Source organism: Schistocerca gregaria, chromosome 7 (assembly GCF_023897955.1).
Source record: "Schistocerca gregaria isolate iqSchGreg1 chromosome 7, iqSchGreg1.2, whole genome shotgun sequence".
Classification (NCBI taxonomy): Eukaryota; Metazoa; Arthropoda; class Insecta; order Orthoptera; family Acrididae; genus Schistocerca; species Schistocerca gregaria.
In genome coordinates, this window is record NC_064926.1 from 415493299 (window position 1) to 415520292 (window position 26994).

The following is a 26994-nucleotide window of genomic DNA, read 5'->3' on the forward strand; positions in this document are numbered from 1 at the left end:
TGTTGTCCTTAGAGTAAATTAGCTTGGGTTAACTTAAGTAGTACGTAAGGTTAGCGACCGATTACCTCGGCAGTTTGGTCACATTAGACCTTACAACAAATTTCCAAATTATTTTTCACTGTCCTCACTTGAATATCCGCAGGTATTTTCTATGTAATAGACGGCCATATTGCTGTGGACTTACTCGAAATGTGTTCATATTTTTTTAATACGAGGCGGTATCTTTAGTACCCGCTCGTTGGGAAAAGATTCTGTTGTCTTTTATAAGTTACACTGGAGACGGGATTTGTGTCTCCCAGCCCGACAAAGATTATGAGCTACATGGCTCGACACCTGTTTCAGTATCACTTTAACTTGTTAAATAGGTATGATTGTCATTGTACTCCTCATGTACATCGGCCGCACAGTCTAGCGTATACGACACCACACATTCCAGTGCCTTATCTTGTAGAAACGCTAATATTTCTTCTGCCATTTCGTTTTCACTCTAAGAAACTCCTTAGGTTAATCTCTGACGGAATGGCAACTTCAGTACTGTTGGTGTAGATATAATGCAATGTTTGCTTTCTTTATCGTTGCTATTGCTCTTCTTTGTACCGACAATGCACAGGCGGATGAACTGTTATAAGGAGAGGATATTCGGCGAATGGACTGAACTTCCAGTTCTCTCGTCTTAAATCCCATCGAGAAGTTGTGGGATGCTTTGGGGAGGCGTATTTTCGCACGTACACACGCACCATAGACCAATCAGCAAATTTCATCCGCGCTTATGGATGAATGGAATATTCTTCCACACGAAATATCTACCAACCTTGTGGCCAGGATCGGAGCACGCTGCAGAACATTCATTGCAGTCCGTGATGGCCACACTGCCCGTTAAGGACTATATCCTGCCTTTTATAATGAGCAACGGACCATCGTGAATCATGGTGATTACAGTGTGATTATTGTCTCTGAATAATAATGTAAGCCGGCCGCTGTGACTGAGCGGTTCTAGGCGCATCAGTCTAGAACCGCGCTGCTGCTATGGTCGCAGGTTCGAATACTGACTCGGGCATGGATGTGTGTTATATCCTTAGGTTAGTTAGGTTTAAGTAGTTCTAAGTCAAGGGAACTGGTGGCGTCAGTTGTTAAGTCCCATAGTGCTTAGAGCCATTTGAACCATTTTTTTGAAAATGTCATTTCTGTTCGTCTCATTGCGCGTTTCTCTGTTGCCTTTTTTACTGCACGGTTGCAGTTCGTGTATGGCCCAAGTTTCTGCTAGCTATATTACTTGACAGTCACACACTACGAAAAAACTTTCTTCCGTAAGTTTTGCAGTATGTACAGTGCGTTGGATAAATGAGGACGTTTCTTCCTGAAATGTTCATTTTCCTTGTTGCAAAACCGTCAGGAAATGTTAAAAACTGAATTACTAGATAACTGTTTTGTAGCAAAACCACATCTGGTTGTCAATCAATATATTGTGATTTGTTATTCTCATTCTCTGATGAATTTTTTAAGGGCACTGGTGAACAAAATAGGGGATAGACCGTCTTCCTGTCTAACACATGTTGGCCCCCCGAAAAATTCAGTTATCTTTTGCACCAATTCAACTTTAGACGTTGTCTTTATTAGCATTTGCCGAATTATTACTCATTCATTATCTGAGAGGGACAGGGGATGGGGCGGAGTGCGCCGTTCATTCTACTTGTCACTGCTCTTTCTGCATGTTCTAGGGACATTGCAAAATGAAGCCAAAAGTGTGGATGGACGGAGGTGGAGAGTAAAATTTCCTGATGACTTCAAACTTCCTGGAAGATTAAACCTGCGTGCCGAACTGCTGCAACGTCACCACAACACCCTTTCTTTCAAGAGTGCTACTCCTGCAAGGTATGCAGAGGTTTTAAAGTTATGTGAGCCTCACTTCCCCTTCTTTTAAAGCTAATTTGTGTCTTATTTTATTCTGAGAAAAACTCTGTAATGTATGTAAATACCGTAAGTGTAAATTTGATTCAAAAGCCACTTGAAGTGAAGTGAAGCGCAGCTGGAAAGCAACAAACTCTTTAGCGCGCAATCCCCTCAACGACAGTAGTTGTGGATATTTGAGCATGGACTCTAAAAAAAATATAAAAAAAGAGAACTGTTAATCTGTGTCTTGTGGAAAGAGGACGTATTGCTATGTTCAAATGGCTCTGAGCACTATGGGACTCAACTGCTGTGGTTATCAGTCCCCTAGAACTTAGAACTACTTAAACCTAACTAACCTAAGGACATGACACACATCCATGCCCGAGACAGGATTCGAAACTGAGACCGTAGCAGTCTCACGGTTCCGGACTGTGCGCCTAGAACCGCGAGACCACCGCGGCCGGCGTATTGCTAGGCCGTCGCTCAGTACATACTGTTACATTTAATGAGAATCGATATTTTAGTGATAAACCCGAGTAAAGTATGCGTAAGATTTGCCAAAGATTTATGGGCACAAAATTTCTGGAAATAAGGAATATAAATATCTTGTTTTAGGAAAAGGAGGTGAACTTCGTTGTCGTTTCCGTCTATCAATCGACAGAATTGTAAGTGTACAAAGTTCACTAAAATACAGGATAAGAAATGCATTCACTATAGTTTTCATTCAGTAAGTAACAACCTCTCATAATTTCTTGCATGCCGCGGTGGTCTCGCGGTTCTAGGCGCGCAGTCCGGAACTGTGCGACTGCTACGGTCGCAGGTTCGAATCCTGCCTCGGGCATGGATGTGTGTGATGTCCTTAGGTTAGGTTTAATTAATTCTAAGTTCTAGGCGACTGATGACCACAGCTATTAAGTCGCATAGTGCTCAGAGCCATTTGAACCATTTGAATCATAATTTCTTGATTCCAGTAACTGGATTATGTTCTTGTACAATAGTATGGTGCTGAACTCCACTGACCAATTTTGATGTAGTAGGACGTGTAGTTTGAAGGACGTTTGTGTGTTAAGCAATCTCCTTTTCTCATGAACAGCAGACTGCTGTTTGATCTTATTTACGTACAACAGTGGTCCCTTAGGTATGAAAAGCGGACAAAACTTGGGCTCAAAGCTATCCGCAATACGGCCAAGTAACAGAGTTGTATTTTAAACCTTAAAGAACAATACCTTCCCCCAAATTGTAATACGTCACCAACTGGTTCAGAAGCTGATCATTCAAGGAGGCAGCAACCAAAAATCAAGTACCGGTTACGACTTAAAGTAAAAATCTCAATCAAAAATCAATTTCTCTCTCTCTCTCTCTCTCTCTCTCCAATGACATACATAAATATTCATATTATGAAGATAAAAATCACTTTATAAAGGTTTTGAAGTTTGGGAGTTGTGGGATGAGGTAGTGGCGGATGTAGAGCTATGAGTACGGGTAGTGACTCGTGCTTGGGTAGATCAATCGGTGGGACAGTTGCCCGCGATGGGGAAATGCCCCAGGTTCTAGCCATGTCCGGCACACTATTTTAATCTGCCAGAAAGTTCGGTAACAGAGAGAAGAAAATTCATTCTGATCGCAGCGACACTCGTGGCGCGGCGGCTGTGACGCGGTGTTCGCTCACCCTTGATGGAGTCGCGCGGGCCGCGGCGCAGCAGGATGGGCTGTCCGTCCTCGCGCCTCCAGGCGATGCGCGGCGGCGGGTGTCCGGTGGCGCGGCAAACCAGCGTTGCGTTCTCGCCCTCCTGCACCGCCAGGTCGGTGCTCGTCTCGTCGTTCACGATGTCCGGCGGCACTGCGGGCACACGGACGGGCGGACCGCTCGCTCAGCACACAGGCTATCACCATATCCATCTCATTAGAGTAGTCATTTCATGAAAACTGCACAGGATTACGAAAAACAACCTCATAATGTCTGAAGAGGATAGGGGACCTCAATTCGAGAAAAATGTGAGTTATATGAATGGATGATGTCTGTTCTTTTGGTCGTGACATAGATGAGCAATGAATCCACCTTCTTCAGTGCGGATGCTGGAGTCTCAGATTAGCGAGCATAGAGGAAATGGAGAGGGACTGCACATCGGTGGAGCTATGTGGGAATGTGGATTAGAAAGCCTGTATAGGGAGATAGTGGCCAACCGGACGATTTTTTGGCCAATTTTTCTGCCAAACTGTGGGTGGGACTTTTGAATGGCCAGTAGTGGAGTACACACTCACCGAATCAAAAGCACAAGACAATATGGCGAAATCATTCGTTAAAGGCCTTTCTTTACAGTTATAATATACTCATAGTAGCCTACTACGTACAGCACAGGAAAATATGATACAGTGGCTGTAAAAATTATTTTAATTTTTATTTTAAAGTTCATTTACTACACATATTGCAATGAAAGTAACGTAAATAAAAAAAAGTGTATAGCATTCGTTTTGTATCGGAAGTGCATAACGCTAAAAATTTAACGTGCCTCTATTATGTCACATGAATAAAAGTCGTAAGCAGTTTTTTACAACTAAATGCAGCAGAACCTAGCATCGTCTACGAACGTCTGCAGAACGAATTACTGATGTCAAAAAAATACTATACAATTACTAACGTGTTTACTTCAAACATGTAGGCCTACCGACTTCATCGCAAAACGCTTCACTATTTCAACTCGTATTTGAGATCTCAAACGCTAATTACGTACTAAAAACGATATACAACTTAATCGAACATGCATGCACAACGCATAACAAGTCTCTCAATGATTCAAGTACCTTTTAATCGTTTCCAAAGATCCTCTGAACTTCAACTCAAAAGCACGGCGAACATAAGAAGCTCGAGAGACGCTTGGCAGAAAAACGGCGCCAAAGCTAATAAACCAATCACGGGCAACTTTGCCTATGGCCACTCTCTCTGTATACAGGCTCTGCAATGTGAATCAGCTGTGAGGCGTGCTGAAACAGTGCGCGCATTTACCGTTATACTGTCTCCCGGGTAGCGCTGTGGTTAACGCAGCTGCCTAGAAAGCAGGAGATCCCACGTTCGGATCCCGATCTGGCTCACATTTCCAATCTTCGCCGCTGATTCCGCGTAATGTCTCGGAGCAGCTGGCATCAGTAATCCCTTTCCTTTCCTTTCTCCCCCTCCACCTTCAATTTACACAATAGTTCCTAGTCGTGCTTGAATTACACACCCTTACTGAAGAACCACGCACCTTCCATCGCTAAGTAGCGGTAGGACTACGAACCGTGGTAAATAACAGAAATATTAAGAAGCAACATCGCACTTCCTAAATGGAATTCACCGAGCGAGGTGGTGCAGTGGTTAGCACACTGGACTCGTATTCGGGAAGACGACGGCTCAATCCTGCGGCCGGCAATTCCGATTTAGGTTTTCCGTGATTTACCTAAATCACTCCAGGCAAATGCCGGGATGGTTCCTTCGAAAGGACACGGCTGACTTCCTTCATCGTTCTCTAATCCGATGAGACCGATTACCTCGCTGTCTGCTACGGTCGCAGGTTCGAATCCTGCTCGGGCATGAATGTATGTGACGTCCTTAGGTTAGTTAGGCTTAAGTAGTTCTACGTTCTAGGGGACTGATGACCTCAGAAGTTAAGTCATATAGTGCTCAGAGCCATTTTCGAACCTCGCTGTCTGGTCTCCTCCCCCAAACATCCCAACCCAACCCTAAATGAAATACATACTGTTGTATGATTTACTATAGATATACTTCTAAGAAACGTATAAGCATCTGTCTCCACCAAATCTTTATACATTCCAACAAAATAAACTTATAAGAGATGACCAGAGCAGACTGTCTCACCTTCCGATGACCCAGTGGACAGTGGTGTTCCACGCTACCGGACAGAGGTTCGCAGGCAGAACTGGAAATGGGCAGAGAAAATACCAGTCTCCCTAATGTCTCTTTAACACAGACAAAGATACTTTGTCTCTGCACAAAAGTTGACTAAGCAACCAAAACTACAAAACGAATCTGTGCACTCGAACCAAAGTATATAGGAGCACCAAACACAGAAATTCACAGAATCTCTCTAGTTAATGACACAAGGAAAAGCAAACGGAGACACAGGAATATAACACGGAACGCGATAAAGAAATGGAGAAGGAAACCCAGGACTATATATGCACTATTTATAGCTATAGATGTAGGAAATGTAACCGATACATTGAGAAATGAAAATATTTGTCTATAAAAGTGCCACTGTGGCTGTCTTTAAATACTCCGCTGCTCATCCTTCTCATCGATATAAACCCATGACCTGGCGTGGGACGACTGTTAGTCAGGCACACGCACGGAGCATGTAGTATCAGTGGGCAGGCTGTCAGAGTGTACAATGGGGAAAGCGTACGAGGTATCTAAGTTTGACCGGGGGCGACTGTGATGGCACGGAGGCTCGGTGCGAGCATTTCGGAAACTGCACGACTTATCGGATGTTCGAGGACTGGTGAGTCTCTTCCACTACCAAGGTTAAAACTAAGTCCAGATGTTGTGGAGCTGAGAGATCACCCCTCATTACAGATGTTGGACATCGTAGGCTGGGCACACTGTAGAAAACAGGACAGGAGCTAACATCAGACTCTAAGGCTGGGCAGAGCACATGTGTGCCTGAACGAACAGTGCACCTAACACTCCAACGATGTGCCCCCGCAGCCGACGACCCACGCATGTGCCAATGTGACCATCACGACATCGGCATCATCGACTGAGATGGGCACGTGACCTTCGGCATCGGGTGTTGTCGCAGTGGCAGAGCGTTGCGTGGTCTGATGAATCTCCATACCTACTTCATCATGCCAATAGGAATCCGTCGCGAATCCGTCGTCTCGGTGAGGAACAGTTTCTTGTCACCTTTATTGACGTACTATGACCAGCTGGCGTCGTCCCATTACACTCTGGAGAACATTCACCGTGGAGATCGTACAAGGCAGCAGTGTTGTACACTGGTTGCAAACTACTTACACCGCTTCATGACGATCAAGTTTTCCGCCGGCAGTGGCGTTTTTCAGGAAGATTATACGCCATTTCAAAAGGCCAAGGTAATGGAGTGGTTCGGGGAACACAGTGGCGAGATCCACTGATCCTGATCTGCAACCGATCGAACATATCTGGGGTGTGTTTCAATGTGGGATCGGAGCTGATCGACCCCCTCCCCGGAATTTACTGGAATTAGGTGACTTACGAGTGCAGGTGTGGTGCCTACTCCTTCCAGCGACATGTAAAGGACTTATTGCTCTCACGCCACGACGCGCTGCCGCTGTTATTCGTGCCAAAAATTGACCATAACGGTTATCTGGAAGGCGGTCATAATGTTCTGGAGTCAGTACAGATAGGCTGCAGGCAGCTCAGCAGATTCCATTGAACGCCTCACATTGAAACGTTTCAGTTATTCCAAACAACTTTATGCAGCGTTGTGCTAAATAGGGAAGTTAACAAACTGATATCTCAAAAGTAACTAATACAGTAGCGGCCATTTGGTTGCACTATCTGACGAAACGTATAACGACACTGGGTATAACGACAGACAAACCCGCCAGCGTAAGATGACAAAACGAGGAGGGAGGGGGAGAAGAATGGGCGTGTTGTTAGCAGTAAAGCAGTAACGGGAAGATGCGTCAGTCTTCAGCACTAAGTCACTCCGAACATAGGCTAGTCATTGGATGCCACCTCAGCAGCAAACCCATCAGTGATGTTTCAATCCTTCTACAGCTGCCTAAGTCGATTCTTGCCGATGTGATCGTGAAGTGGAAACAAGGAGCATCAACCAAAGCTAAATCAAGACCAGGCAGACCACGTGTGCTGACGCATAGGGACCGTAAGCACCACAGATGATTGGAAAGAAATCATATGAAATCAGTTGGAAAGCTACCTCCTGCAACGCACGTAGCACAATGACTGTGTGCATGGAGTTAAAATGATTGGAGTCCAGCGGTCGGGCAGCTCCTCATCTCTGGAGTCAGTGCTAAGCGACGTTCTAGGTGGCGTAAAGAGGGACATTGGATGACTGGAAACGAGTGATTTAGAGTGACGAGTCCCGCTATATGCTGTGTCAGTCTAATGAAAGGGGCTTTTTGGGATTTTCGATTGCCTGGACAACGCTATCTGCCATTATCTGTACTGCCAACAATGAAATATGAGGTGGTGTTACTTTATGTAAATGTTTTTCGTTATTAGGGTGTGCTCCCCTCATTACGCTTAAGATATCATTATATACAGAAGGATATGAACACATTTAACATCATTGCGTACTGCGTAAGGGATAGAACCGTTTCAGAGACATAACAGTGCACTCGTCATAAGACTGCATCTCTGAGCCAGTGGTTTGTGCCCAGTAATATGCGAGTCCCGATCTAAACCCAATGGGACGTCTATCGTCTCTCCAGAAGTCAGCATCAAACGTGCTTACTTTTTCTTGTTTCGGCTCTTGAGAAACAATGGGCTGCCAATCCTCTATAGACACTGACATCTCATTGGGAGGATCTCAAGCAGAGTACAAGCCGTTGACCACACTAACGTCCACTAACAGTGTACCAATAGTGCATCGACTATAATCACAGTTTTCTCTGGAAATTAGGTTGTCCTTCGGATTTCCTGCAACGAGTCTTCATTAGCTTGAGCGTTTGACTTACACAGAAAACCATTCTCCCCTTCAGGATAGATTTTATTCCACTAGTATTTATAAAATGGCGACGAGAGCAATCCCGGTGCATTTAATTCTACTACAGAAACCTCTACAACACGCTGGTAGTCAGCTTAAGGACGGGTTTATGGTACTATAAAAGCAACGTACTGATGGACGGTCGGTGACAGAAGTGCCCCTGTCTTTAACGTATATTTAGAATACGACTTTTATGAGCCTGTTCTGAAGGCTTGCACTTACTTTCCACAGATTGGTCCAAACCTACACGGCCGTGCAATGACTCTCTAATTAATACACAAAATGCAGATACTTTCATAGAAGTGTGTCCTAAAATATCACTGTAACGTGATATTTACGTTCTTGTTAACAGGTAAGTGACACATTGCAGCGAACATTGTAGACTACCGCGACCGGAGCATGTACAGAATGAAAAGGATATATCGTAAGAATATCTTTTTGGATACATTCGAAACTCTAGAGATGAGCAATTTGCACTTACATAACACTTCGTAAGCCATCGACCAGAAAAATATACACAGCCGTACAGTTTTTATTTCAGTTAGAATATCTGAAAAGGATGAGTGGAAGCACTCATGCTTTTCACATCGTCTAACTGAAATAAAAACTGTACGGCTGTGTGTATTTTTCTGGTCGATGGCTGACCAAGTGTTATGGAAGTGCAGGTTGCTCATCTGTTGAGTAACAAAGTTCAAAAGTTTATTTTTGTGGGCGTCCACAGCCTAAACGTGTTTTGAAAACGAAAACATGATCCAGGTACGCTGTATTCTTGTTATTATCTGTGTGATCCGCCAATTTCGAACTTGGATCATAGTCAAGCATGTATTCTAAGCTTCCAGCTTCATTTTGCATTGTAATAGATAGCTAGTACACTTTTAAAATTAAGCGGAACTTACGTATACGTGCTTGAAAATCACCCTAGCTGCAAATTGGGCAATTTTACAGATGATGCAGAAAATTTATCTATTTTGGCGTATATTTAATTTTATTTTTAAATTCCAAGATAATGTATATATAAAAGCGTGCTTACTTAGAGTTAGTTGCAGATCTGAAATAATAGGAAATGGGCTCCCGGGACTAACATAGACGATTATTGACACTGACCTACACTCGACTATTCTTCGTCAGTACCTACCATACGATAGTGTCAGAGGTAACGTAGTGAAGGTAAACAAAGTAGTTTACCTTTCGAATTGCTTGGTAGAGCACTTGCCCGCGAAAGGCAAAGGTCGCGAGTTCGAGTCTCGGTCCGGCACACAGTTTTAATCTACCAGGAAGTTTCATATCAGAGCACACTCCCCTGCAGAGTGAAAATCTTATTCTGGAAACATCCCCTAGGCTGTGGCTAAGCCATGTCTTCGCAATATCCTTTCTTTCAGGAGTGCTAGTTCTGCAAGGTTTGGAAGGTAGGAGGCGAGGTACTGGCAGAAGTAAAGCTGTGAGGACGGGGCGTGAGTCGCGCTTGGGTAGCGCAGTTGGTAGAGCACTTGCCCGCGAAAGCCAAAGGTCCCGAGTTCGAGTCTCGGTCCGGCACACAGTTTTAATCTGCCAGGAAGTTTCATACCAGCGCACACTCCGCTGCATAGTGAAAATCTCATTCTGGAAGGTGTATCATTCCATAACCAGTCCTCTATAGATACCCAAAGGAAGGTATGTCGTAGGATTTTACTTGACTTAGCAGTTATTTATAGCCAGTGGTAGTCCTCTCTAACTTTCGACTGAGAGAAATAGGATATTTAAGACACTTCTATAATAGGCTGAGGCATCTGCTTTGGAATGAAAACCAAATGAACTTGATGCAGAAAGCTACACTGACGACAAAAAGTAGTTAACAACAAAAAATTATAATTTTGGGAATACTTTGTCTACGGTACGTATGTAGCTGAGTAACGTTTCGAGATCACAGGTTAATGTAGCCCGAGGTAAGCCAGTGGAAATGTCAAATGCTGATTCATTAGTAAACGGTGTAATTACAAAATGTTGAAAGCAAGCACTTAAACGCGCATGTATTCTGTCTTACAGGTGCTCGATCACAGTTCAGATTGCAGTTGGTCGGTAAATATAGAAACGGTTATTATTTTTTGTGGAGGACGCAGGAGTTGTGTAATGTGATGCGAATACATAGAAAGATAGGTCCCTTATCATTTAGCTACAAAATAGCAGGTCAGCAACTGGAAGCAGTTAATTCCATAAATTATCTGGGAGTACGCATTAGGAGTGATTTAAAATGGAATGATCATATAAAGTTGATCGTCGGTAAAGCAGATGCCAGACTGAGATTCATTGGAAGAATCCTAAGGAAATGCAATCCGACAACAAAGGAAGTAGGTTACACTACGCTTGTTCGCCCACTGCTTGAATACTGCTCAGCAGTGTGGGATCCGCACCAGATAGGGTTGATAGAAGAGATAGAGAAGATCCAACGGAGAGCAGCGCGCTTCGTTACAGGATCATTTAGTAATCGCGAAAGCGTTACGGAGATGATAGATAAACTCCAGTGGAAGACTCTGCAGGAGAGACGCTCAGTAGCTCGGTACGGGCTGTTGTTAAAGCTCCGAGAACATACCTTCACCGAAGAGTCAAGCAGTATATTGCTCTCTCCTACATATATCTCGCGAAGAGACCATGACGATAAAATCAGAGAGATTAGAGCCCACACAGAAGCATACCGACAATCCTTCTTTCCACGTACAATACGAGACTGGAATAGAAGGGAGAACCGATAGAGGTACTCAGGGTACCCTCCGCCACACACCGTCAGGTGGCTTGCGGAGTATGGATGTAGATGTAGAGTTGTCATCCGACGATGTCACCTATGTGTTCGATTAAAGACAGATATGGTGATCGAGCAAGTCAGGGCAACGGGTCAGCCGTCTGTAGAGCATGTTGGTTTACAACAGCGGTATGTGAACAAGCGTTATCCTGTTGGAAAAGACGGCCATGAATGTTGTTCACGACTGGTAGCACAACAGGTGGATATACAGATGGATATACAAATTTGCAGTCAGGGTGTGTGGGGTAATCAGGAGACTGCTCCCGATGTCGTAAGAAATCACTCCAGGTGTATGTCCAGTGTGTCCACCCGCAGGTAGGTTTGTTGCAGGACTCAACTGGCCTCCTTCTATTTAACACACGATCATCATTGGCACCGAGGCAGAACCTACTTTCTTCAGAAAACAGAACACCCCCAACCTGCCCTTCAATAAGCTCTCACTTGACACCACTGAAGTCCCAAACAGTGGTGGTTAGGGGGTCAATGGAATGCACGCCACAAGTCCATGAAGTAACCGATTTGTAACAGTTCGTTGTCTCACTGTGGTGCCAATTGCTACTCAAATTCCTGTTGCAGATGGTGTGCGTGGAACCAAAGCCATACGCCAAACGCGATGGTCTTCCCTCTCGGAAGTTCTACGTGGCCTTTCGAAGACTGATCTTGCAACCGTACATTCCCGTGACCACCGCTAGCAGCACTCATGTACAGTGGCTACAATCACAGAAGGATCATCCAACTTCTCGTAACCCTATTATACGACCTTGTTCAAAATCAGTGAGGTGTTGATAATGGCATCTTTGTCAATCCACTCACCACGTAAGTCTCAAACGTAACAAGCTCACGACCGTTACAGATCATATTTAAAGCAAACATGATTTGCATCCTTATGGTTGCGCTACTAGCGCCAATCTTATACGACTGGTGCGAAATCTGGATGGATGTAGAAAAAAAGTCTAACAACTTTCGTTTTTGTCCCCATTTCTTCGTGGAGTTGCAATTTTTTTTTACATCATTATATTTACGAACTCATTAATGACATCATCGCTAGCTTCGATTTGTGTTCCAGTCTTTTGGGATGATACATTTGAGCTACAACAGAAAAAATTGGAAATATGACGGAAAAAATAGCCTGGAATGCGTGCGGCGACGATTACCTGCTGCCTGTAAAGGAAACATGTTATGCAAAGCGGCTTCAATGACTTGTTAAGGAGGCAGAGAGCAAATTCCAATTGGTTGCTCAGACGAAAGTTCACAGAGGAATGCTCAGAAAAAGTCAAAATACTTCAAATAAAATCAGTCAGGAGCTGAGGGAGAAAGCTGCCAGGATAAATATGATTATGCTGATAGCCGGGAGACATAAGTGGTTTTGCGGCAGTCAGCGACAACCCTCCAAGTATTGTGCAATGAAAACCTTTTTCGCCTAAAGCGAGTGAGTCAAAACGGATTCTACACATTCAACTGTAGAAAAGCACAGCGCAAGACTTAAAGTCAACATAACTACGTAATTTGCTCCCTGCGGCGACCTGGAGAGTTTATTTAACAAATTGTGTTTAATCTGAGTTATATGTTTCAAGCTTCTACAGTAATGCTTAAGGCTGATTATCCTATTAAGGGCGACGCTGACGTAGGTTGGAGAGTCTGTAATTGGCTATGTGTTTCCATGTAAGATGACGCTTACATTTCATCCCACTTCTTCGTTTCGCAAATGTAATGTCGCAGCTTGTATCTTTGATGGACTGATGGCCACATGATTGTTTCCATAGTGGTCATTGGGATTTTTTGTTATGTCCCCTAGAGCCTTCTCTACATTAAATTACCACATAAGTCGCACAAGGTACTCAGTCTACAGGAAAGACTGGGTGTTTTGAGAGCGGGTTCGGTCATTAGAATGCTTCTTTGAGATGTAATGTGCTTCTGATCACTTCATCTTCTGTGGTTGTGTAACGCAACACAAGATATCATGTTACTGATTGAGAATGACGTTATCTTGAAAATGACGTTATCTTGAAAATACCGGCATTCATTACTATTTTTAAAAAAGTTTCACATTAGGATTTCATTTTTAATTGTGTAATATCAACGAATACAACACAGTAATTTTCTCACTGTCATACACATCCATTATGCGGTCTGGTTGTAATTAAACTTACAACGTCCTGAGTGATGCAGCGCGGGCTGCATACACCGAAGGAGGCTGAAACACCTTAATTATGTTCATTAATCAGTGAGCACGCGGATATGCTGAAAAAAAATTAGGTTAGTACTTTAAGTTGGTGGCTTTTTTCCACAAGTTTAATAAACACAACAGTTGCACGTAACAGAGACTTAGTAATCAATAACATATTCTCCTTCATTACTCAAAACGCTCTGACAACGCTGGGGCAACTTTCCGATTCAATGACACCAGAAACAACGTGGTTTTGATGCGAAGAACTCGTCGAACCATGTTCTGAGCGCATTTTCAACCGGAATGAGATTTTCACTGTGCAGCGGAGTGTGCCCTGATATGAGACTTCCTGGCAGATTAAAACTGTGTGCCGGACCGAGACTCCAACTCGGGACCTTTGCCTTTCGCGGGCTATTGCTCTACCAACTGAGCTACCCAAGCAAGACTCACGCCCCGTCCTCTCAGCTTCTGCCAGTACATCGTCTCCTACCTTCCAAACTTAACAGAAGCTCTCCTGCGAACCCAGCAGAACTAGCACCTCGATGGATGGTGTCGTGTTTACAAAGATTGACCTCGTCATGGACGTCGGAAGTGAAGTTGCGCATCAGGCAGCCTATTGCGCGCAGTTCGAATCGTAACAAGACGCCCTCTGGCTGCACGAAAAGCATTATTCAACACAGTGGCGTTGCTGTCAGGGTTGCTCCGAGGCATAATCCATAGATAGCGGTCATCCTTGGGAGGCCTTAGCGAGGCATGAGGTGCGTACAACCAACCGGTAGATTGAATAAAAGTCAGTACTTGTCCTATAAATGAATTAAATCTCCAGAATCCGGTTTCTTTCGGTTTAAATTCGGATTCTACCACCGTTACGAGGTGAGTCATGATTATAAGTTCAGAGCTTCTGTACACGTGACATTGCTGTTGGCCACATATCGACCAGAACATAAACGAACCTGCATGTGGTATTACTTGAGCAGAGTGTATGATAGTGGCGAATTTCTGTAATAGAGGATGGTCTTTCTTAAGACCAGATACTACTATGATATCGATAAAACAATAAAAGTGAGCAGGTAGATGTGCAATGGCTGCATAACGAGTGTGGCTTGTTTCGATTTAACATGAAGTGCAGTGGTAAGTAATTTCAGACACGACCGTACTGTTCCTATGTAAGCCTGATTTATTGGACTGCAGGTGCATTCTAGTGATTGTAACGATAGCATCGCGGAACAGTTGTCAGCCGGTGGACTCACCGTGCACGTCTAGGCAGCCGAGCTGCTTCTTCATGACGCTGGTGTTGATCTGGCACATGTAGCAGCCGCGGTCCGTCTCCTTCACGTGCCGGATGTGCAGCCGCCACGTGCGCTGGTTGTCGTGCGTGGACGTGATGCGCGCGTTGTGCGTCACCACCTTGTCGTGGAGGGTCAGCACCGTCTGGTCCTCTGCTCGCAGCCACCCCACCTGTCCGTCAGAACAGACACACGCACGCAAATTAACGATATAGCAAAAGCCGCAGAGAGCGTGCATGTTGTATACTGGGTTTTCGGATATCCCCATTACAAAGTGCTAAGACTTGGAGAGGGATCACATAATATTTTGAGTAGGAACCCACGTCCGAAAACATACCGTTTCTGTTTTACCATGGTTCCTTTTCAGTTGTTAGACTCATCCACTACTGTTCGATGAAGTGAATTAGGCATGACACAGTACAATTTTTAGGTAATAATTCAAAATAAAAGATAAACATCCGTTTATCACTTAAGCACATTTGTTTGTATTTACACTTAAACATTAAATGTTTACATTATTTCAGAACAAGAATCAAACCATCACACTGTAAGTACGGAACAGTATTTATGCATTCCAACAGCGGCCCGCTGTGGCGACCATCAACTATCTTACAGACTATGAACATTCTAAAGCCAAGATCGCATAAATATTCCTGTATTTAAAATAACCGGTTTCGACAGCCTTAGCCGTCATCTTCAGGTCTTAAAAAGTAATTTTGTTATGAAACGTGTTCATTTTAAGTTGGGTTTCGTGACAAGTTGTCATGTCGATAAGAAAACAGGGCGTTATAAAAGGTTTGTCGTAACTGACAGATACCGTTCTGGTACACATCCCACCTGATGTCTTTTGATTTCCTAGTGAGGCGGTCAGAACTTGTGCCAGCAGATCTTCATCTGTCTCTGTAGGAGTCTCGCACATTAAATTTAGCATACAACCAGGATAAGTAGTACACCCCATCCCGTCTACCCTATTCGACACGAGGACAAGAAACGGTGAGACTCTTCTCTTTCCTTCTGCAGACGTGAACTGACATCGCCGCGCGAGATTCGCCGAGCAGTCTGGGGCGCTGCAGTCACGGACTGTGCGGCTGGTCCCGGCGGAGATTCGAGTCCTCCCTTGGGCATGGGTGTGTGTGTTTGTCCTTAGGGTCATTTAGGTTAAGTAGTGTGTAAGCTTAGGGACTGATGACTTTAGCAGTTAAGTCCCGTAAGATTTCACACACATTTGAACATTGAACGTTTTTGAACTGACATCGTCGTGGAACGGAAACGATACGTTTCCGGACAAGTGTTCCCATTCAAAACTTTATGTACTCACTCTCCTCTACCAATCCTAGAAGTCTGTAAGGAGAATTTTCGAACACCTTACGTTTCATAGCTATAAAAAAAAGACATGAGTCCACGAATGTATGAGAGCACTAAAAAGAGCTGTGGCACGATTGTGACAAGTTAGTGTGAAAGATGCAAGCTATTCTTCAAAACAGGTCACAGGCCATGCATGAAACCGTATGTAGCATCCGTCCGCCGGTGGTCCACGGAATGTCAGTACGAGGTGTCAAACGTCCTGAAGATTAAAACTGCGTGCCGGACTCGACCTTGGCTATTCGCGACCCAGTTCACCACAGACTACATATGCTGAAATTCGACTCATAACCACTCCCAGATTAGTTTCCGCCAGTACCGCATCGCATACCTTCCCAACATTACTTAAGTTCCCCTGCATATCATGCGGAACCATCACTTCCTGAGGAAATGATGCAGCAAAGAACAGGATTAAACTTTGATATAGAATGAATTTTCACTACGAAGAGGAGTGTATGCTGATTTTTAACTACTGCTTAATCTCATAATGCCAGCTCCCATTGAATCTAGGCCATGTGATAGTAGCAGTACACATGTGGCCATTTTCTGACATCTCTGTCTGCAGTCACTGGCTAGGCTCTCAAAGTGGACTCGTCGTGGAGCGCCGTGTATGTCACATGTTCCCCTCACGTCCCCTTATAGGATTGCTGCAAAGTTCCGCCATGACGCATTGTACAGGGTGTTTCAAAACCAATATACGTATACAAAGTATTATTTTGTCCAAACTATCGATCGCTGCGTCTCGACTCGCCTATTGCAGAAACGAATACATAGTCTGGTTTATTTGAACAGCCGATAGATGTCAGTTGTCTTCTGTTTTGGTTGGTAAACGTCACATGTTTAAACGGATGCTCCACAGCAGAAACCATTTTGCGTTGTCGAGTTTGCGAAGTGCAATCCCGTGTTTACAGTGGAAAGACGTTTCAGGCTCAGGTACCAAATTGATTCTCCGAATTGGTGGAACATTCTCAGATCGTATCGACAGTTTCTAGATACAGGATGTGTATGTAACGGAAAGAGTCCTGGCCGCCTTCGTGTTCCTGATGAAAATGTTGCACGAATTCGAACAGCTGTCCAACGTAGTCCTTCAAAATCAATTCGTCGTGCCGGTCGGGAGCTACAACTGCCTACAATTTGGCGTGTTTTGAGACGTCGGCTGGTTATGAAGCCGTACAAGTTACAGCTGTTACAAGCTATGCATCCTGATGACAAACGCAAACGTGTGGCATTTTGTAATTAGATTTTTGGTGCCACTGACAATAATACTTTCGCAGAACGCATCGTGTTCAGTAATGAAGCGACTTTCCATGTTAGTGATCTGGTAAACAGACACAGCGTTCGAATTTGGGGCCATATGCAGCTATTGAACATATACGAGATTCGCCCAACGTCAATGTCTTTTTTTTGTGCGATAACCCGATCATCTGTTAACGGCCCATTCCTCTTTGATGGAAATACGTGTAACGGTCAGCAGTATCTCGCTATGTTACAAAACTGGTTGTATCTGAGGCTGCTCGAAGACAACTGCATTTTTGAACAAGACGTGGCACCGCCTTACTGGAGTCGCCAAGGACGTGAATATCTGAATGAAACTCTACCGAACCGTTGGAATCGCCGTCAACGAGCTGGCAACTTTGCATGTCTGGGCTTCACGGTCACGGGATTAGTCACCCTCTGACTTCTTCCTGTGGTGTTTCGTTAAAGACAACGTTTATGTACCACCACTCTCACAGAGCCTGGAAGAGTTGAATAACTGGATCCCTACTGCTATAACATCAGTGACCAAGGACGTGCTTGCCGTGTATGGGAGGAATCTGAGTATCGCTGTGATACTGTTCGTGTGGAGAACATATTGAACATCTGAAATCTGAATTTCAAAGGTTCGTAAATGTGTGTATGAAGTTTAATGTACCTATGTCTTAAGGTTTAATAAATATATGCATTCGAAATATATTTTCATTTTGAAACACCCTGTATTTTGTAAATATAACAGGAGATAGCCGTAGGGTCAATACCTTTAAACACATATATAAGTGACCTAGGTGATGACGTCGGAAGTTCCATGAAGTTTTTCACGGATGATGCTATTGTACACAGAGAAGTCATAACGGTAGAAAATTGTTTCAAAATGCAGGAAGATCTCCGAAGGATCGACGTTTGATGCTTGGTGCTTGGTGCAGGGAGTGGCAATTGACTGTCAACATAAACAAATATGGCGTAATGCGAATACATACCGAAAGACCGCTTGTCGTATGATTACACAATATCAGAATAATCACTGGAAGCAGTTACTTCTATAATACACCTAAGAGTATGTGCACAGAGTGATCTGAAAAGGACGACCATATGAAATTCATGGCGAGGAAGGCCGATGGCAAACTGAGCTTCAGTGGAAGATTCCTCAGGATATGTGGACCATCAACAAAGAAATTAGCATACAAAACACTCGTCCGACCACTACTTGATTATTGGTTATTAATATGGGACCAGTACCAGATAGGACTGATAGAAGAAATAGAGAAAATCCAAAGAAAAACTGCACGTTTCGTTTTGCGTTCACTTAGTAAGCAAGAAAGTGTCACAGAGATGATCAGCCAAGTATAGTGGCAGACGTCACAAGAGAGGTGTTCGCAAGGTATTTTGTTAAAGATCTGAGAGCGTGCCTAGAAGAGCCAACAAATACATTACTTCATCCTACGGATATTTTATAAAAAAGGAAAATGAAGATAAAATGAAACAGATCCGAGCCCACACGGAGGCTTACCGGCAATCGTTCTTCCCGCGAACAATTCGTGACTGGAACAAGAAAGGGGAAAGTGACATTGGCATACAAAATGGCCTCTGCCACGCACCGCAATGTGGCTTGTCGAGTACAGAAATTGTATGCCTCCAACTAATTTAGTTCTTTCAAGATTGGTTCAAATGGCTCTGAGCACTATGGGACTTAACATCTGAGGTCATCAGTCCCCTAGAACTTAGAACTACTTAAATCTAAATAACGTAACGACATCACACACATCCATGCCCGAGGCAGGATTCAAACCTGCGACCGTAGTGGTCGCGTGGTTCCAGACTGAAGCGCCTAGAACCGCTCGGCCACGCCCGCCGGGGTTCTTTCAAGAAACGAGAAAGAAATATATAAATTAGTAGTAATTTCGGTCATAAAAAACTCATATGTAGATATGTTGTTATTCCAGATAGGGTAGCATTTGCCATAGCATTTCGGCAAAAGCAAACGTGGTTTTAGATAACTTCAGTAGCATCTACGAGGGGACCCCGAAATTAGTCTCGCTTATAAACTTTAGCAATGTCCACATATTACTACAGACAGAAAGTTGTCTGAAATCAAATTTCAATAGTAATGAACTTCTAATTCCGAATGAAATGTAAAGGGTTACAATTATTGAACTACATGAAGTAAAATCTTCGTAATTCTTGAACGGTTTGCTTTAGGACTTTCAAACTGCACAGTTGGCTAAGGGGTATTACGGGAATTACTGTAGTATGCGCATGCATGGTTTGCTCTAGTACGTAGCCCAACTTCATTTGGTTGTGTTCGTCAATAAGCAAAATTGGGGGAATGAGAATCCGCATTTCGTGGTCGAGAAGTCCCTTCAACCTCAATTGCTGGCTGTGTAGTGTGCAATGTCCGGCCACCATATTCTTCGGATCTGAACGTGTGCGACTCTTTGTGGGGCTACATTGAAGACAAGTTGTACAGTAATAACTCCAAAACCATCGCTGAGCTGAAAACAGTCATTCAGGGGTTCATCGACATCACCAACATTCCGACACCACAGGAAGTGGCGCAGAATTTCATTGTTCGTCTGCGCCACATCATCGCCAAAGATGGCGGGCTTATCGAACATATCATAACCTAATTCCGAATATCTGTAGTGACGTTTACATGTTGACTAAACTGTGTCCTTGCCTTAGTTTGTAATTAATTTACGTCTGTTTTCATATATTTCAATAATTTTCACCCTGTATTTCGCGATGATAGGTTGAATTCTGGTGTTGGACGTATGTTTATAGGCATAAAAGTGCGGTAATTTGAAGTGAGATCCGTAGAGTCCAAATACCAAATATTGTTGTTGTAAGCAATCATTAAAGATGGAACAAACACTATCATCGGACGTTTTTGTAGAATCGCCTGATCGGGAAAAGTAGTGGCGGAACTTTTTCTGAGAAACTTGGACAATATATCAAATAAATTTTCTGGTCATGTTGTAGCATGTGGATGGTATTAAGTGGAGACTTCAACATACCAGCATAGACGGGGAGACTCAGTTGTTTTTTGGAGGTGGGAGGAGGAAGTGGTTGCAGGGACAGAGAATACTTTGAAATTGTTTTAAATTGACTATCGGAAAATTACCATAATCATATAACTGACTCGTGAAGGTTGCATCAAAGGTCTGCTGGTGAGAAACAGCAGATAGTTTAGAAACAGGAATCAGTGATCGTAAGAACATTGGAGCATCACTTAATAAGGCTGCAAACAGAAATACAAAGAACGACAGGAACATCTTTTCATTTAGCAGGAGAGACAATACCAAGATTACAGGTTACCTGAGCGATCGGCACTAACAGTATTGAGTAACAATGGACAAAAGTCAAGAGCATTATATAGTGTGCTGTAGACATGTATGTGCCAAGCAGACTTGTAAAATATGGCAATGTCCCATCCGTGGCTCTACAGCCATTTTAGAAAGCTCCTACGAAATCATAACAGACAAATAAAAATTAATCAAAGCCAAACTTTGACTAAGGAGAGCCATTCGTAACACGCTCCGCCACACACTGTCAGGTGGCTTGCGGAGTATTGATGTAGATGTAGAATGAATTCGAAAGTAAAACTCTGTCTACTGATATGACAGAAGCCCCTAATAAGTTTAATCTTAAGTTAAATGTGTAAAGGGATTGAAGACATCTGTTCAGAAACACTCTGACCATAAAGGCATTGAAACGGAAGATGACACAGAAACGGCAGAAATACGGACATCAAAAAAACTTTTGCATCAAACGGTTTGCAGAACTCCTGAAGATAGACAATGACTGTGGATACGGTACCACAGACACAGTGTCTATGACTATTCAGCGATGTCAGTAAACACGCCCAAATATGTAAGCAACCATCCATGAGCAGCGCCTATTAGACGGAGGGGGTCCGACAGCCGATCAGCTCCAGTCATTCCACCAAGAAGGAGGTAAGCGCCTCGTGTTGTCTGTAGTTCAACCATGCCTAGATGGTCGATTCCGCGGATCGGTAGCGTCCGCATTGTTAATTTGTGCCAGGAAGGTCTCGCAACGAGGAAAGTGTCCAGACATCTCTGAGTGAACCAAAGCCATGTTGTTCCGACATGGAGGAGATACAGAGAGGAACTGTCGATGACATGCCTCGCTCAGGCCGCCCAAGAGCTGCTACTACAGTGGATGACCGCTACCTACGGATGTTGGTTCGAAGGAACCATGACAGCAACACCACAGTGTTGAATAATGCCTTTCGTACAGTCATAGGACATCGTGTTCCGACTCGAAATGTGCACAATAGGCTGTGTGGTGCGCAAATTCACTCCCGACGACCATGGCGATGTCCATCTTTGAAACCCCGACACCATCCAGCGCGGTACAAATGGGCCCAACAACATGCCGAATGGACCGCTCAGGATTTGAATCACGTTCTCTTAACCAACGATTGTCGCATACGCCTTCAACCAGACGGTCATCGGAGACGTGTTTGGAGGCAACCCAGTCATGCTGAAGGCGTTACACACTGTGCAGCGAATGCAGCAAGGTGGAGGTTCCGTACTGTTTTGGGGTGGCATTATGTGATGTCGACGTACGCCGCTGTTGCTCATGGAAGTCGACGTAACGGCTGTGCAATAAGTGAATGCCATCCTCCAACCGACATTGCAACCATATCGGCAGCAGTTTTATAAGGAACTCGTCTTCAAGGACGATAATTCGCGCCTCCACCTTGCACATGTGAATGACTTCCTTCAGGATAACGATATCGCTCGACTAGAGTGGACAGCATGTTCTTCAGACGTGAACTCTATCGTACATGCCTGGGACTGATTGAAAAGTATTTTATGGACGACGTAACCCACCAACCACTCTGAGGGATTTACGCCAAACCGTCGTCGAGGGACAATGTGGACCAACAGTGCCTTGATGAACTAGTGGATATTATGCCAGGACGAATACAGGCCTGCTGCATAAATGCAAGAGGACGTTTTATTGGGTATTAGAGGTACCGGTGTGTACAGCAATCTAGGCCACAAGCTCCGAAGATCTCGCTGTTTGGTGGTACACCATGAAATGTTTGATTATCAATTTTAATGAAAAGGGCGGAAAATACGTTTATGTTGATCTCTATTCAAATTTTCTATACAGGTTCCGGAAATCTCTGAACCGAGATGATGCAAAACGTTTTCTGATGTGTGTACTAAACATATTCCTGCAGAGCTTTTTCACACAGGAACATAGCACTACAGGCCTCCTTTAAGTTTCACATCATCATCATCATCATTTAAGACTGATTATGTCTTTCAGCGTTCAGTCTGGAGCATAGCCCCCTTATAAAATTCCTCCATGATCCCCTACTCAGTGCTAACATTCTGATGTTAAACCTATTACTTCAAAATCATTCTTAACCGAACTCAGGTACCTTCTCTTGGTCTGCCCCGACTCCTCCTACCCTCTACTGCTGAACCCATGAGTCTCTTGGGTAACCTTGCTTCTCCCATACGTGTAACATGGCCCCACCATCTAAGCTTGTTCATCCTGACTGCTACATCTATAGAGTTCATTCCCAGTTTTTCTTTGATTTCCTCATTGTGGACACTCTCCTGCCATTGTTCCCATCTACTAGTACCTTCAGTCATCCTAGATACTTTCATATCCGTAACCTCAACCTTGTTGATAAGGTAACCTGAATCCACCCAGCTTTCGCTCCCATACAACAAAGTTGGTCGAAAGATTGGACGGTGCACAGATAACTTAGTCTTGGTAATGACTTCTTTCTTGCAGAAGAGAGTAGATCGTAGCTGAGCGCTCACTGCATTAGCTTTGCTACACCTCGCTTCCAGTTCTTTCACTGTGTTGCCATCCTGTGAGAATATGCATCCTAAGTACTTGAAACCGTCCACCTGTTCTAACTTTGTTCCTCCTATTTAGCACTCAATCCATTTATATTTTTCCCCACTGACATTACTTTCGTTTTGGAGATGCTAATCTTCATTCCATAGTCCTTACATTGTGGTTCATGGTGTGGGTTCCTGTAGTCATGTCCTAGCTCATGAACCACGGGCAACGTATGAGTGGCCAAGTAAGTGGTCCCGACAGTCGGGATACCAGTTACTTTGGAATAAGGCTGGACATCTCGGACATATTCTGAGTCGTGGTCACCTTTGTGCTCATACGGCAAAGACTACCAAATCCACCGGTTAGTCCCTCAACCGTTAGGGGGAAAACTCAATTGGACTCGGGGCAAGTAAGGCTACCAACCTGCTTCCCCGATACTTTAAATATGATGCTGGCAACAATTAATAAGTTTCACATGAATGACAGAATGGCTGGTATCGAAATAGTTGCCAAGAGGACACTGGACCTGACGGGGCGCCAATACGATTAAGCGTATACAAAAGAACTTGCCCGTCGTTTACCAGCAACAGTGTGCCGCAGGTCTTCAACACGCGTAGTGTTCCTGATGACTGGAACAAAAGGCAAAGGTCTTTCCGCTTTTCTAGAAGCTGTGTTGTACTCTAGCGCAAAACCATAGGCATATACCTCTGCCTCGATCTGTTGTAGAATTAGGAACGTGTTCATGCTCGCTTGTTATGACATTTTTGGAAACCGAGAATCTCTTGTACAGGAATCAACATGCTTTCCGAAAGCAATTATCGTATGAGACACAGCTCACTCGGTTTGTCTATGAGACCCAGAAAGCAGTAAATACATTCACCGAGATATGTGCTGTGTACCTTGACTTCAGCAAGGCATTCGATACATTTCCGCACTGCCAGCTCATGAACAAAATACCAGAGATAAGAATACCACACCACTTGTGTGACTGGACTGAAGGGTTACCAGCAAACAGAACGCAACTCGTCATTCACCATGGAGAGAGGTCTTCAGACGTAGAAATAACTTCGGGCTTACCGCAACGGAGTATTATAGGACCATACGGTAAATATAGACAATACCACAAATTGGAACAGGCTTTCCGCGGGTGATGCCCTTGTTTATAGAGAAGTGGCAATGCTGTAAAATTGTAGCGAAATGCAGAAAGATCTGAAAAGGAAAGACACTTGGTGCATCAGTGACAATTGACCCTCATCATAACGAAAAATGACGTATTGCGTGTTCATAGACAGAAAGACACGTGGTTGTATGACTGAACGACTACAGAACAATCACTGAATAAAATATCAAGGAGCAAGCGTACGGAGTGTTTTAAAGTGTAACGTCCATGATAAACTAGTCGCAGGAGAGGCAAATGCAAGAATGAGATTCGACGGAGGTATCCTCAGGAAATGTAGTCCATCAACAAAGAAGTTAGTTTATAAACCCTTATTCAACCAGTGCTTGAATATCGCTCGTCAGTACTGGATACGTACGAGATGGAATTAATAGAGGATACAGAGAAGATGGAAAGAAGGACTGCGCGTTTCTTTGTAGTTTCTTTTAGTAAGCAGGAAAGCATCGCCGAAATGAACAACCAACTCCAATCACAGGCGTTGCAAAAGAGGCGTTCTGCATCACGGTGTCGTTTATTGTTAAAGTTCCCAGAACGAACGTCCCTAGATGAGTCAACAAATATATTGTTTCCTCCTGAATATATCTCGCGAAAGCACATGAAGATGAAATTAGAAATTATCGAGCACGCACTGAGGTGTACCGGTAATCCTTTCCGCCAATTATTCGACACTGGCAACAGAAAGGGTACCCTCCGTCACAAACCGCAAGGTGGCTCGCCGAGAGTTGTTGTAGGTGTAGAATTATAAGTTAATTTACTAACTATATAAATTGCTGCGAGTGAATCTTAGAAATAATCACTGACTTTGTACAGAATTCCATATTTGACTGTTGACTACAACTCATGGGCTTTAAATACGAGAATCCCTGTTGATCGGGCTTCACGCACAGTTCATTTAGTACTCAATGGGACTTACACGCTTTGAGAAAAAATAATAGTGGATTGAGAATGGCTAGCTTCTAGCCGAAATCTAGATCTGCATAATAAAAATTTAAAAGAGACGAGTGATTGCTGCAATCTATAATTTACAATCCTAGTCTCAAACACCAGTTAGACCACGTAAAAAACTACAAGTGTCCGATTTAACGAAGACAAAATGAAATCATCGCTATAATGGCAAATAAAGTTCGAAATACCGTTATCAGTGAGATCAAGCAGACCAACTAATTCATCATCGTGTTTGACTGCTCTCCAAACGCATCTCTCACAGAAAAATGAGCCAGGTGATTCGTTAAACAATAACAGAAACTGAACGTGAAACAAAAGAAAGTCTTATTGATTTTATAGAAATTGATGGAAAGACTGGAGCATATGTCACACAGCGAATTCCAGAAAAACCAGAAGCAAGTTGTTTGGATGTGCACAAATATCGTGGACAATCTTACATTACGGTTCCAATATGGCCGTCTTATATAAAGGAGTCAAATGTAGGGTTATTGTGACAAACGAGCTGGCACAGTTGGTATCATGTCTAGCACACTTCTTAAAACTTGTGGGCCCGTATTCAGGGTCATTGTTTCCAAATGAAGTTAGCTTATCTCGGCTTGTACAAATATAAAATTGTTTCTTTGTTGGATTCATTACGCAGTAGAAAGTAATTCAAAAACGTACAGAAACCACCTTAAAAGTTAGTAGTCAAACAAGATGGCCCACTAAACGCCTACCTGTCAGTGCTCTTTTAAATAATTTACCGGAAGTTGTCAAAGCTATGTAAGAAATTCAAGACTCCTCTCCTACCGCAGAATCGAAGTATGAAGATTGTCATCTGCTACGTGCGGTGATGGATTGTGAATTTGTCCTCCACTGCACAGCTTGGGCTAATATTCTCAAACAGATTAATAGAGTGAACGTCGAAATACAGAGGTTGGAAATTATCATTTTGCGTTCTGTGGCGCTAATGCGAGGTCTTGTTAAGGACATTGCATGATATTGGAGAAAAGCCAATGGAACATTGGATCAACATCTGTATCAAAAAAGTTGGATATCGAGTCACTCCTCAAAATAAAACGAACTTCCATAAAGAAGAGGAAACAAGACGAAACATGCGAGGTCAAATCAAGAACGCTATACCGTACTGAGATATTTTCCAATGACATAAAAGCAGTATTTGACAAAATTTTAACACATACGGAAACAGGGGTAGAGAGTAAAAATAGTCTGTATGGAAATTTCGCCTTCCTCGGTGGCCACACGTTTTAAATGTGATGATCTGCAGAAAAATGGAGACGATACAACACGAAAATATTAGAAAGACTTGAATGCAGTTGATTTTTGCAAGGAACTCGCCATATTCGTAAAGATAGTAACCGAAATTAAAGACACGTCAAGTGCATTCGACTTGTTACAACATCTAGGCAAGCGTGTTTTACAAAAAGCGTTTCGTAATGTTGGTAAAGTTTTAAGCACATAGTGCGCATTACGGATGATTCAGCAAAGTGAAAATAGTTAAAAGCTATCTGCGTTCAACACGATTCTGGAAAGTCTCTCTGGCCTCACAGTCCTAGCCATAGAATAAAACTGCCTATGAAACGAACTTCGATGAGCTAATA

The 26994-nt window shown here is 43.5% G+C and overlaps 1 protein-coding gene across 2 annotated transcripts in view; it reads right to left on the reverse strand.

Moving 5' to 3' along the window:
• Positions 1-26994, reverse strand: part of LOC126281485 (lachesin-like) — a 737825-nt gene that overhangs the window by 292521 nt on the left and 418310 nt on the right. For both annotated transcript variants that reach the window (XM_049980483.1, XM_049980484.1), the window contains exons 3-4: positions 14788-14995; positions 3560-3730 (exon numbers count right to left, since the gene is read on the reverse strand). In XM_049980483.1, the coding sequence (XP_049836440.1) occupies positions 3560-3730; positions 14788-14995 (379 nt within the window). The remainder of the gene's footprint in view (positions 1-3559; positions 3731-14787; positions 14996-26994) is intronic.